General features: G+C 50.6%; 1 protein-coding gene across 3 annotated transcripts in view; it reads left to right on the top strand.

The window, feature by feature from the left end:
* Nucleotides 1-9,738, top strand: part of vps52 (VPS52 subunit of GARP complex) — a 31,046-nt gene extending 21,308 nt beyond the window's left edge. For all 3 annotated transcript variants that reach the window (XM_020519752.2, XM_048616636.1, XM_048616635.1), the window contains 7 exons: nt 2,320-2,443; nt 4,167-4,262; nt 5,253-5,360; nt 6,510-6,575; nt 6,827-6,938; nt 8,739-8,857; nt 9,199-9,738. In XM_020519752.2, the coding sequence (XP_020375341.2) occupies nt 2,320-2,443; nt 4,167-4,262; nt 5,253-5,360; nt 6,510-6,575; nt 6,827-6,938; nt 8,739-8,857; nt 9,199-9,345 (772 nt within the window). In that variant the 3' untranslated portion in view covers nt 9,346-9,738. The remainder of the gene's footprint in view (nt 1-2,319; nt 2,444-4,166; nt 4,263-5,252; nt 5,361-6,509; nt 6,576-6,826; nt 6,939-8,738; nt 8,858-9,198) is intronic.
* The last annotated feature ends 4,057 nt before the right edge of the window (nt 9,739-13,795 follow it).

Raw genomic sequence — 13,795 nt, 5'->3', positions numbered from 1 at the left:
ATGGTAACAAAACGTCTGCGAAACAGGAAACCAACCTCAAGAACTTATTGAAATTTGACACTGAGCCGAGTCAGGAGGTAGTGGGGCAGGTGACACAAAAATGGTCAAAGTGGCGAGTTTTAGGGTGAACGTTGAAGACCGAACGCAAGGCTGGGACGGGTTGGAGGAATTCCAGAGCCTGGGCCTCGGTATCTGAACGTACGACACCATCCTGCCCCCAAATAGTGGGAATCCCTTTAAGGTTTATCCGAAGCTGCTGTGTGACCCAGGACTCTGTGCTCTCTGGCCTGTACACAGAGGTAAACATCGACTGTGCCTGGAGGGCTGTTACCTCGGTGGGAGAATGGGGCTGTCCCTGAACGAGTGATTCTGGGGACAAAAACGGAAAAGCTCAGCAGGTCTGGCAGCATCTGTGGAGAGAAATCAGGGTTAACGTTTTGGGTCCAGTAACCCTCCCTCGGAGCCCTTCCTCAGAAATCGAAGGACTTGAGCCAATGGATTGGGGCCGTGAGTTCAAACCCCTCCCTCCACCTTCCCCACCCCCCCTCGCCCCGGCACCACCACAGCAGCAAGTGGAATGTAAACTCGGGTCATGCCCCAGGATTACAGAATGATGGCACCATCACCACTCCCGTCGATTTCATTGGGTTCACTAATGCACTTTAGGGAGGGGAAATCTGCCACCCTCACCCAGTCTGGACTACACGTGACATCAGACCCACAGCAATGGGGTTCACTCCTAACTGCCCTCTGAAATGGCCGAGTGAGTCACTCTGTTCAGGGGGCAATTAGGGATTTGTTTTGGACCAGACCAAACTCCCTCAAAGTATATTAAGATAGTCTAGACCTTAACTTTTTTTCTTATTTTGAAGGCAAGTGCTAGGCGTTGCTTTCCAGGTGCAATTTGTTTGGTCAAACTACTAGATTTGAGGTAAAACCCACTTTATTCATCTGCTATAGTTAAAATACAACAAAAAAAAGAAGGAATTGGAGTAACTTACCTCAAGTGGGAAAACAGAATAATAGATTATTTAAATACCGAACAGAAACTGTTCCAGTATAGTAACATCCCATAAACACAACCTGGGCCAAAGGCAAATTCAGTAAAATAGATTGTCTGACCTTTTAATCTCTAGTCCCAGGGGAAAAACTCTGTGAGAGAGGAGCAGGGAGAGATGTACTGCAGCTTCCAAACCCAGCCGCTATTGAAAACTGAAAAATCCTGGGTTCTGTGGAAGCTTGACCCCACTCAGCCAGGCTGCATTTTAAATAAAGATGTTCCCCATGGTCTCTCTTTATTGGATTCAGATAGACAGCTCCCCACATCTGTCTTTAAACCTCTTTTCAAAAATAAAACCGGGACAAAATACACCTCTTAAACCGATTTAGTATTGTCACAGATGGACAATAAATGCTACTCTTACTGTGACCCACCCCCCCCCACCAACTCCCACATCTTTCTAAGAGAATGAAGAAAGGCAGTGTGGTCTGTACAAAGAGCTGCCGATAACTGAGTGTTTCCAACTGGCACGTGCCAAAGTTCAGGAAAATGTGCCGAGACTCTCAAAAGCTGGGCAGTGAGGGATAGCCATCGCAGGGTCACTGCTGGGAAAGGACTTAGAGCCAGAGAACAACAAGGGCCTGGAAACTGTTCATCTAATGTGGAATGTACATCATGAATAGCAAAGAATATCACAGTTGTCTGTTTGCAAAGTGTGGGAATATTGGGGAAAGAAATTAAAAGTAGAGATGCTCAGCAGGTGAAGGCACATATCTCAAAGAATCATTAGAATTCCTACAGTGCAGATAGAAGCCATTCAGCCCTTCAAGTCTGCACTGACCCTCTGAAGAGCATCCCACCCAGACCCACCGCTCTACCCTATCCCTGTAACCCTGTGTTTCCTACGGCTAACCTACCCAGCCTGCTCATCCCTGGGCACCATGGAGTAATTTAGCACAGCCAATCCACCCTAACCTGCACATCTTTGGACCGTGGGAGGAACCGGAACACCCGGAGGAAACCCACACAGACACGGGGAGAATGTGCAAACTCCACGCAGTCGCCCAAGGGTGGAATCGAACCTGGGTCCCTGGCGCTGTGAGGCAGCAGTGCTAGCCACCCACGGTCTACTCGTGGGACTAGAGGTAGCCTGCATCCCATCCTGATGCTGAAAAAAACTTTCACACGCTCTCTGAGGAGCACTGTTTAGCTGCTAGTCTGTCTTTTCTCCCTTCCGAGCACTGTTCTAAAACCGCATTCTGTAACCTTTATTTTTTTGAGGGCAGTTTGTTTGATTTAATGGCATGTGTCACCCTCAGGTACTGGGAAACCCTGCTGGAAATTCTCTGGCCCAGGTTCGAATACATCCTGGAGTTGAACATTCAGAGCATCCGCAACACAGACCCCCAGAAGCTGGGAGCTCTCGATACTCGGCCACACTATGTGAGTGCAGAGCCCCTGCTCCTGTGTGGCATCTGTTTAAAAACCATGACCTTCCGATTGTCTATCTTGTCGGCAATTATGACAGTCAGCTACAAAGGATGCAGTTCTGGGGGAGCCAGCTCACTCCGATCCTTTCAACTCTGCATAGAACATAGAACAGTACAGGCCCTTCGGCCCATGATGCTGTGCTGAACTTTTACCCTAAACCTAAGGTCTATCTAACCTCCACCCCTACCTTATACTATCATCCATATGCCTTTCTAATAGCCACGTAAATGCCCCTAATGAAGCCGACTCCACTACCCTCTCCGGCAATGCATTCTGCGCCCCGACCACTCTGAGTAAAGATCCTGCCTCTGACGTCTCCCCGATATCTACCTCCACTCACTTTAAAACTATGCCGCCTCGTAATTGCTACCTCCACCCTAGGAACAAGTCTCTGGCTGTCTACTCTATCTATACCTCTGATCATTTTGTACACCTCTATCAAGTCACCTCTCATCCTTCGTCGTTCTAAAGAGAAAAGCCCTAGCGCTCTCAACCTTTCCTCGTAAGACCTTCCCTCCTTTCGAGGCAACATCCTGATAAATCTCCTCTGCACCTTTTCCAATGCTTCCACATCTTTCCTGTAATGAGGCAACCAGAACTGGACACACTACTCCAGATATGGCCGAGCCAGGCTTTTGTATAGCTATATCTTCTCTGAGTGGAGATTGGGTTCAGTGTCGGATACTTTTGCAGTTAAGTATTTTCCTGCTGTTAAAGGACTTTGTACAATGTATGGAGGTGTGCTTCACCCTGGACAATACAGCTCATACATTCCTGTAGAGCTCAGGCCCTTGCTGTTGCGTTCAGATGGGGAGCTGAGAGAAATGGAAGGGAGGGTCGTGTAGTGCCACTGACCCTGGGTCCTTCTGACTGCTACTGAACAACACTGAACTCCTTGACAGCCCTGTCCTGTCCTGCCCTGCCCCCTAGCCTCCTGCAGGCTCCCCAGTCCCTGTCTTCCTTCTCTTTGGACAGTCAGCCAGTTGGTGAGTGAGCCTGGTGGGAACAAATGCCAGGCTTCCTCTTCATTATTGCCTGGTGGACAGTCTGTGACCGTTGCATGGCACTCTCTGCCCTGCCTGCCCTTTACAGCAGATGCCAAGGACAGTATGATTCCAGCTTCGACACCAGCCCCGTTTGTATTTTACCCAGGATGTGTGTGTCGCCGGCTGGACCCAGCATATATTGTCCCGTCCCTAGTTGCCCCCTTGAGAAGGTGGGGGTGAGCTGCCTTCTTGAACCGCTGCAGCCCATGTGCTGTGGGTTGACCCACAATGTCCCTTAGGGAGGGAATTCCAGGATTCTGACCCAGCGACACGGAGGGAATGGCGATATATTTCCAAGTCGGGACGGTGAGGGGCTCAGAGGGGAACTTGCAGGGGGCTGGTGTTCCCATGTACCTGCTGCCCCTTGTCCTTCTGGATGGAAGTGGGTCGTGGGTTTGGAAGGTGCTGCCTGAGGATCTTTGGTGAATCTCTGCAGTGCATCTTGTAGATGGTACACACTGCTGCGACTGAGCGTCGGTGGGGGAGGGAGTGGGATGTTTGTGGATGTGGTGCCAATTGAGCGGGGACTGCTTTGTCCTGGAGGAGGAAGTTGAGAACTGCACCCACCTGGGGACTGGGGGAGTACTGTGCCCTAGTGAACTATAATAACCTGATTTTGATGGTTTCAGGTAACAAGAAGATACGCCGAGTTTTCTTCAGCAATCGTAAGCATTAATGAAACACATCCCAATGAGAAGACCCACAGCCTGCTTGGACAGTTACAGGTCAGTTTGTAGGTCTGGGGTAGCAACACCTTCCACCAGAAAACTGTTGCCCATTCGCAGTTTATGGCAGGATTGTGAATGAGATGGTGTGTGTCTGTGTGTTCACAGTTCTATGTGAAATAATGCTGAAGATGAACTCCTTCACGTTAAGTTAATAATTTCCACCTCACGTCTCTCGTTAGCGGTTGTATTTATTTGCCGATTGCTGCTTATTGGACTCTTTGCAAAGAGAAGCGGGGTCTCGCAATCCACGGTATCCTGTTAGCACCAGTTTGTTGCAGTTCCAGAAGGGAATTAAGTTCCTGGCTGACTGTGGGTGTGAGGCAGGGTGGTGGGGGAGGTAGTAAATTGGCTCCCTCCAGTTATTCTGCCCCCCCTCGGTTGGTCGCAGCAAAGTTAACTTGAGAAGGATCCCTTCCCCTTAGGGGAGCCAAGCAGCATCAGAGGAGCAGAGAGGCTGACGTTTTGGGCCTAGACCCTTCAGAAATGGGGGAGGGGTTGGGGGTTCTGAAATAAATAGGGAGAGAGGGGGAGGCGGATAGAAGATGGATAGAGGAGAGGATAGGTGGAGAGGAAACAGACCGGTCAAAGAGGCGGGGATGGAGCCAGTAAAGGTGAGTGTGGGTGGGGAGTTAGGGAGGGGATAGGTCAGTCCAGGGAGGACGGACAGGTCAAGGGGGCGGGATGAGGATAGTAGGTGGGAGGAAGGACAAGTTAGGGAGGAGAGGACAAGCTGGGCTGGTTTTGGGATGCGGTGGGGTGGGGAGGGGGGGTGGGGGCGCAGATTTTGAAGCTTAGTCTTGCAGTCACTTTTAACCCATTTTCTCTTGTCTGCTCCTGGACAGTCATTCAGACATGAGCTACCTTCCTGAAGTGAGTCACCCCTATCTTTACCCGTGTATTATAATCTGTCCCTGAGTGATGGTCTGGGGAGTACAGCTGACTACACGAAGCTGGCTGAAGTGACAGGGCTCTCTGTCTCCCATCCAGGTGGAGGTCGAGAACTTTGTCCTGCGTATGGCAGCCGAGTTTGCATCGCGTCGAGAGCAGCTGATATTCCTCATCAACAACTATGACATGATGCTCGGTGTTTTAATGGTGAGGATTTCTGCTCTGGTTTTTATTCTGCACTCTGGGTAGTGGGGGAGCTCCTGGGATGGCAGGGCTGACGGGTGGAGGAGAGACCGGATGGGTTAGGACTACATTCGGTCGGGTTATAGAAGAATGAATGGCGGAATCTTATAAAATTCTAAAAGGTCTACACCGGGTCAACACAGAAAGGACGTTCCTGATGACCAGGGAGACCAGAACCAGGGGCTCATGGTTTTAAGGATGCAGGGTAGCACTGAGATGAGGAGAAATGTCTTCACCCAGAGAGTAGGGAGCCTGTGGAATTCTCTGTCACAGAAAGCGGTTGAGGCCAAAACATTGAATGTGTTCAAGGAGGAGGTAGGTGTGGTTCTTAGGGCTAAAGGGATCAACCGGGATGGGGGAGAAAGTGGGAACAGGAGTTAGATGGTCAGCCATGATTGTCGACTGGTATAGCAGGCTTGAAGGGCCAAAGGGCCTCCTATTTTTCTGTGGTTAGCATAGCGGGTCAGAAACCCAGGATAAAGTCTGGCACGTTTCCATCCCTATCACTGATGGGTGGGGCTGAGCTGAGGCTAGGGGTTGGGGTGGGGGGAAGGGATGGGGAGGAGAGTGGGTAGAATTGAGAGACAGGTGGAAAGGGGCCCTGTGCTCAATCACATCCCAGAACTGACTGGTCCAGGATCAAACTGTGGGACATGCGTCTGTTTGCAGGTTCTCTGCAGTTCTGAGGCAGTGGGTACTGAGAGAGCTGGGTCAAAGGCCTGACTGTAACTGAAGCGCTGTGTGTGTGTGTGTTTGCGCGCGCATGCTGCGGACGGACAGAGGGAGTTTAAATTCTGAGGGTCCACAGCCCCATTGAGAGTGTGAGCATCCCACCCCAACAGCAGGCTGAGGCGGGGGTGGAAATGGTGGTGTTGTTGTGGGCTAGGAGACACAGTCAGCTTGTTTATATTTCAGGCAGGTTTGGGGGGTGGTCAGTGATACGCAGTAACCCCTGGGGAACATGGGGAAGGGTTCTGCAGGATCCCACTCCTCAGTGGGAAAGCTGACGATCCAGATCCCGGTCTGGTTCTTTCTCTCTCTCTCTCTGTCTGTCTGTCCCGGATGGCTCCGCTGCGTCCGTTTCTTATCTCGGGAACTGATCTCCTTTTTCAGGAGCGGGCAGCAGACGACAGTAAGGAGGTGGAGAGTTTCCAGCAGCTGCTCACAGCCAGGACACAGGTCAGTGTGGGTCGGGGATTTTCCCAGTTCTTATCCTTCGCCATCTGCCTGGGGGTGGGGGGTGGGTAATGCTCGGGATTTGAAGAGCAGTAAGATGCAGGGATGTGCGATTCAACATCGGGAAGCGTGAGCCAACAACAGCTTAGTGTCGAGGCTGATGCTTTGTGGGCGGCTATTCGGCCTGCTGGGTTTCTAAACTGGGGATTGAGGTTATTCTTATTATTTTTTAATCTCAGTCCGTTCCTCTCCAGGAGTTTATTGAAGAGATCCTATCGCCTCCGTTTGGTGGGATGATTGCGTTTGTGAAGGAAGCAGAGGTTCTCATTGAAAAGGGCCAGCTGGAGAAACTGAAAGCAGAGGAAGGTGAGGGTTATACATGCGGCTACACCAGTGTGGGAAAAACCACCGGCCTCCCGGAGGCTGGGGCAGTTTGCCCAGAGTCTTTTGCTGACAGCGCCAAGGGCACAGTGTCGCTGGTGTCTGAATATTTCTACCCAGAGGAGTTGTGGCATAGATTGAGAGCAGGGAGCTTGTTGCTGGAGCTGTACAGGAGTTTGGTTACTCGAGTCTTGTGCACAGTTCTGCCCTCCATGTCACAGGGAGGATGGCAGAGGGGGTTCACCAGGACGCTGTCTGCGATCAGCATTTCCGAGACGGAGAGAGGGCGGATAAGCTCGGGTTCTTTTCCTTGGAGCAGAGAAGGCTCAGGGGGTTTGGGCCCCTAAGAAAGGATGTGCTGGCCTTGGAGGGGGTTCTGGAAGAGGTTTACAAGAATGATCCCAGGGACGAAGGGTTTGTCACATGAGGAGTGGGTGAGGACTCTGGGTCTGTACTCAGTGGAGTTTAGAAGGATAAGGGGGAGATCTGATTGAAACCTACAGAACGCTGAGAGGCCTGGATAGAGCGGATGTGGATATGATATTGCCACGAGTAGGAGGGACTAGGACCCGAGGGCACAGCCTCAGGGTGAAGGGACAACCCTTTAGAATTTCTTCAGCCAGAGGGTGGGGAATCTGTCGCAGAGGACTGTGGAGGGCATGTCATTGAATGTATTTAAGACAGAGAAATAAGGTCTTGATTGCTGAGGGGGTCAAGGGTTACAGGGAACAGGCAGGAGAATGGGGTTGAGAAACATAACAGCCATGGTGGAGCAGTCTCGATGGGCCAAATGGCCTAATTCTGCTGCTAAGTGTTATTGGAGGGACCTGATAGAGGTATGTGAGATTGAGGGGCGTGGACAGGGTGAATAGAAACCAGCTGTTCCCCTTATTTGAAGGTTCCAGAACAAGGTGGGGGGGCATGATCTTAAAGTGAAAGGCAGGAGATTTAGAGGGAGATTTGAGGAGGGTGGTGGGGGTTCGGGAATGCCTTGCCTGGGAGGGGAGTTGAAGCGGGAAACCTCACAACCTTTAAGAAAGATGAGAACTTGATGTATCACAGCATTCAAGGCCTAGTGTGGGAAAGGGGGATTGATGTAGATGGTGAGCACAGACTCAATGGGCCGAAGGGTCTGTTCTGGACTGTGATTGTGTGGGGGTCCAGCCTTTAGCCATCCCCAGTATAAGGATGTCCTGGGGACAGAGAGAGTGAGTAAGGAGTGGGGTACAGAGAATCCTGCAGGGAGCAGGTTACCCCAGGGGAGATGGGACCCCGAGATAGTTTGTATTTGACGGGGGGAGCGTGACAAGGGTTATCGTTAATGAAGAGTTCTGATTGATTAACAGGAAAAGATTGTACCCATTAGTGAGGTCAGTGATGACAGCTTTCTCAATTTTAAACTTGGCTGTGAGGATGAGGGTGAATTTTCCAACAGTCTTATGAGCACGTCGCTTGCTTGTAGAGGGAGCCTGTTCCAAACTTTAACACTAAAGTTCAGGAAATGTTAGAGGGAGAGGCACATCTGATATCCCTGGAGAGACTGAAGCAGGAGAGTGTTTTAGTAACTTTCAGCACAGTCAGGTTCTCTTCTCCATGGAGATGTGTGTGTGTGCCTGTGACTAATTTGTACAGTAACACTGCTTTCCGTTTTCTCTCTCTCTCTGTCTGCCACCCTGTTCCCACTCACTGTGCGACCCCCCCCCCCCCCCCCCGTCCCTCCCCCCCGTCCCCCCCCCCCACCACCCTTGTGCTTCTCTCCCCCCCCCCCCCCGCCTCCTGCGCCAGGCTGGGTGGTGCAGCTTGTGCGAGGATTTGCTGGAACCTGGAAGCAGGCGGTTGAGAATCTCAGTCAAGACGTCATGAGGTCTTTCACCAACTTCAGGAATGGGACGGGGATCATCCAGGTACAGCCAGGATCTGACTGTGTGCGTTACACTGCGGGGTTCGTTCCCTCCCTGTGATTGCTGACCCTGAATAACTCCCCACATACGTATTGTCAGGGGCGGGGGGGGGAGAGGTGTTGGGATAGAGGGGGTACGGCCAGCAGACACAGGGTCATTCAGATATCTCTCTGTGCTGGTACTGAGCTCTGAAACTCTGAGGGTGTGTGTATGTCTTTGTCAGACAGGTACCAGTGTGTGAATCCAACTTGTGTCTCTGTGTAGGCAGCGAATGGTGTCGAGTGCACTAGAGTCTACACGTCACATCAGTCAGAAAGTAACTTGTTTTAACTTGTGACTTTCAGGGAGCTCTGACCCAGCTGATCCAGTACTACCACCGATTCCACAAGGTGCTCTCCCAACCTCCTTTCAGGAATCTCCCTGTGCGTTCCGACCTTATCAACATCCACCACCTCATGGTCGAGGTGAAGAAACACAAGCCCAGCTTCTGACTGACCAGCTCTCTCTCTCTCTCTGGCTGCGCAGGGCAGCTACAGTCCATCCTGAGGAGCGAGCGATGATGATGATGGTGCCGTCACAGAGTAGAGACGGTGCAGAACCGAGCAACTTGTGTTGGCTGCTGACTGGCTCCGATCTTAATCTGCGGCCGCACAACGTCAACAAGTTCAGAGATTTAAAATACTTCATCTCCCTGATAACTGGAATGTTAGTGTATTGGGATGAACGTGCGGGGCAGTGGGGGGGGAGCTGTAAATAGGGGTTGGGATAAATTCAGGACGAGGGTGGGATTGGATCTGAAGTGGGAAGGAAGGAAGGAACATGTGTTGCATTGTTCTAGGAATGTGGCATTGAGCTAATCAGAGAATTAAACCATTGGTTCTGAATCTTGTTGATGTTGGTGTACATCATTCAGTGGAATGCAGTTGAGGGAGATATGGCAAGGGGCTGGTCTCTTCTTGTGCACAACCATCAGCTACCCGGTGTCGTCTGTTTTAAATCAGGAGGTTTTACAGGTTTCTGTGAATGACTGACTGATTTCATTACCCTGCGAGACCAACACTGTTTTTCCCAGGTCACTGTTAAAGTGAGCCCCCACCCCTCAGTAACACATCCCCAAGACCCTATATCCACCATTGCCAGACATGGACCTCTCCTATTCTGCCCCTCCCCCAACACCCCCACAGTCATAACACAATTACCCCACCCCTGCAAATCCCTGGCCCAATACCACCCCCTACCAACCACCCAATATCCCTGCTATTCCCACCCAGCCTACTCTCCAATACTTTCCTTTGTTTGCCGTGTTTGTAGCATGATGGAAAATTCTAATCTCACTGTGAAATGCCAACATATTCATAGAATCCCTTCAGTGCAGGAGAAAAAAGGCTATTCAGCCCATTGGGTCCACACTGACCCTCTGAGGTACATCCCACCCAGACCCCCCACTATCCAATCCCTATAGCCCTGCATTCCCCACGGCCAACCCATCCTAACCTGGGCACTACGGGACAATTTCCCGTGGCCAATCCACCCTAACCTGCACATCCCTGGACACTATGGGACGATTTATCACGACCAATCCCACCCTAACCTACACATCCCTGGGCACTACGGGACAATTTAGCACGGCCAACCCACCCTAACCTGCACATCCCTGGGCACTACGGGACAATTTAGCGTGGCCAATCCACCCTAACCTGCACATCCCTGGGCACTACGGGACAATTTATCACGGCCAATCCACCCTAACCTGGACTGTGGGAGGAAACCCACGTAGACATGGGGAGAACTCCACACAGATAGTGACCCGAGGCTGGAATCAAACCCACGTCCCTGGCGCCGTGAGGCACCTTTGTGCACCACTGTGTTGCCCTGTATTTAAGCTGAGCTCCAGGTGATTACCAAAGCATCTGGTCTGGTATTAAGGGGAGGTGATGGCCTAGTGGTATTATCGCTGGACTGTTAATCCAGAGACCCAGATAATATTCTGGGCACCCGGGTTCGAATCCCACCAATTCAATAAAATATCTATAATTAAGAGTCTAATAATGACTGTGAATCCATTGCCGATTGTCAGGAAAAACCCATCTGGTTCAGTAATGCCCTTTAGGGAAGGAAACTGCCATCCTTACCTGGTCTGGCCGACATGTGACTCCAGACCCACAGCGATGTGGTTGACTCTTAACTGCCCTCTGGGCAATTAGGGATGGACAATAAATGCTGGCCCGGCCAGCAACGCCCTCATCCCATGAATGAACAAAAGGAAAGGATGTGCAGAAGGTCCCTGGGAGGAAAGCTAGCAGTTGTGGATGAGGCGTAGTGGTGGTGTGAGAGTAATGCTGCAGGATAGCACAGACAGATTCTGGCTGGAGGATCTCAGCAGGTCTGGCAGCGGCAGAGGAGAGAGAGAGTGTTAACTCTGAGTCCAGTGACCATGGTTCAGGTGGCACTGTGGCAGGCAGTGGGTGGGGTTAAAAATGTGATTAACTAAACTGAAACTCAGCGTTTCATCCAGATGTCACTGCACACCCACAGCAATGGGGTGTGGGGTTTAAGTGCCCTCTGAAATAGCCCAAAATGTTACAGATATCAGACCGCTCCCCCACCAGCCCCTTTCTGAAGCAGATGCAGACTGGTAGCGAATACTGATCGACCCAGCAGCACCAGTATCCCATGAAAGTGTGGGGAGAAAACGGGATTTTCGAACTGCGTTGGAAGACACTGTTGCTGATGAGAGCTCACTCACAAAGCTGGAGATCTCCAGAAGGTTCCATGTCCACAGTTACCACGATTTAAGTAATTCTTAGGGCCATGGTATTGATCACCCTAGGGGAAGGTGCAGTGACCTGCTGCAGTTGCTGTGATGTAGCAAGGTCTGGACAATATCCAGGTTTGGGCTGACCAGTGGCAAGTGACATTTGTGCCAGACACACATGCCCAGCAATGCCCATCACTAATAAGAGACAATCGAACCAGATCACTGTTGACATTCACTGGTGTTCCCATCAATCAGTTCCCCCAGTGTCAACATCCTGGGGACTACCATTGACTGGAAACTTAACTGGACTCACCACATAAACACAAGAGCAGGTCAGAGGCTGGGAATCCTGCAGCGAGTAACTCATCTCCTGACTCCCTCAAACCCTGTCCCACCATCTACAAGGCACAAGTCAGGAGTGTGATGGAATTCTCCCCACTTGCCCCTGGATGGGGGCAGCTCCAAAAACACTCAAGAAGTTCGACACCATCCAGGACAAAGCAGCCCCCGCTCAACTGGCACCACATCCACAAACATCCCACTCCCTCCCCCACCGACGCTCAGTAGCAGCAGTGTGTACCACCTACAAGATGCTCTGCAGAAACTCACCAAAGACCCACAGGCAGCACCTTCCAAACCCACGACCACTTCCATCCAGAAGGATAAGGGGCAGCAGATACATGGGAATGCCACTCCCTGCAAGTTCCCCTCTGAGCCCCTCCCCATCCTGACTCGGAAATATATCCCCGTTCCTTCAGTGTCACTGGGTCAGAATCCTGGAATTCCCTCCCTAAGGGACATTGTGGGTCAACCCACAGCACATGGACTGCAGTGGTTCAAGAAGGCAGCTCACTCCCACCTTCTCTGGGGTGGGGGGGAACAACTAGGGATGGGGGAATAAATGCTGGGCCCAGCCAGAGACACCCATGTCCTGTTGGAAAAGGAGACACTGAAGGAACGGTGATATATTTCCAAGTCAGGATGGTGAGTGATTCAGAGGGGAACTTGCAGGGGGCTGGTGTTCCCATGTATCTGCTGTTTCTGTGATCACTGTACATATTCTAATGGTGAGGGTGAGGGTGATAGTCACTGCAGGAGACGAAATGGGGTGGACCAGAGCAGAGACCAAACCATTACACCTGGATAGCTATAATAATTCACAGAATCTGAGCACCCGACTGCAAAATGGCCACTTGAGCTTTGGAGTTTGATTGAAATGTTATCTGGAAAAGAATAAGTTAATAAAAGTGACTTTAAATGAAGCTGTTGATTTCGTTGATGCGTTCAAGCCTTTGACAGTCTCTTAACTTGAAATATTCACAGAACGTCCTTAGATTAACCTCTTACGCTGAACTATAACTGACTGGTTCCTGCTGTCCCGTCATCAAAATATGTTGACAGACGGGGAATTCCTGAAAACAAAATAAAAACTGGTTACACAAGAGGGTGTGTTCACCAAACACTGTCATTGCAGCAATAATTAATCAGAAACTAATTTCACCCAGAACGACAGTAATTATAGGCTGGGAGAGCCTAGAACATAGAATAGTACAGCACAGTACAGGCCCTTCGGCCCACGACATTGTGCTGAACTTTTACCCTAATCCTAAGGTCTATCTCACCTCCACCCCTACCTTATACTATCATCCATATGCCTATCTAATAGCCGCTTAAATGCCCCTAATGAGGCCAACTCCATACCCTCTCTGGCAATGCATTCCACGCCCCGACCACACTCTGAGTAAAGAACCTACCTCTGACGTCTCCCCTATATCTACCTCCACTCACTTTAAAACTATGACCCCTCGTAATAGCTACAAATAATAGCCTGCAGTTAAACTCGCTGTCAATCAGCTCGGAGCTTCCCAGCTAATGATTAAAATACAAAACCAAAAGAAGTGTGGATGCTGGAGATCAGAAACAAAAACTGGAGCTGCTGGAAAGGCTTGGTCAGTCTGGAAGCATCTATGGAGAGAAATCAGAGTTAACTTTTCAGGTCGAGTGACCCTTCCCCAGTGCTGAGTTTTTGTTTGATTACTTATTCACATTCTGACCTTTCTACTTTAATTCAGACGCAAGATAATGTCTGATTCCTGTTGGCTTGGATAATGCGAGCAGGAGGAGGCCATTCAGCCCCTCTTGTGCTGCACAGCCATTCACAAAGACAGAGGCTGGTCTGTATC

The sequence above is a fragment of the Rhincodon typus genome, chromosome 35 (assembly GCF_021869965.1).
Source record: "Rhincodon typus isolate 14 chromosome 35, sRhiTyp1.1, whole genome shotgun sequence".
Taxonomy (NCBI): Eukaryota; Metazoa; Chordata; class Chondrichthyes; order Orectolobiformes; family Rhincodontidae; genus Rhincodon; species Rhincodon typus.
This window is presented reverse-complemented; position numbering and strand designations above follow the sequence as displayed.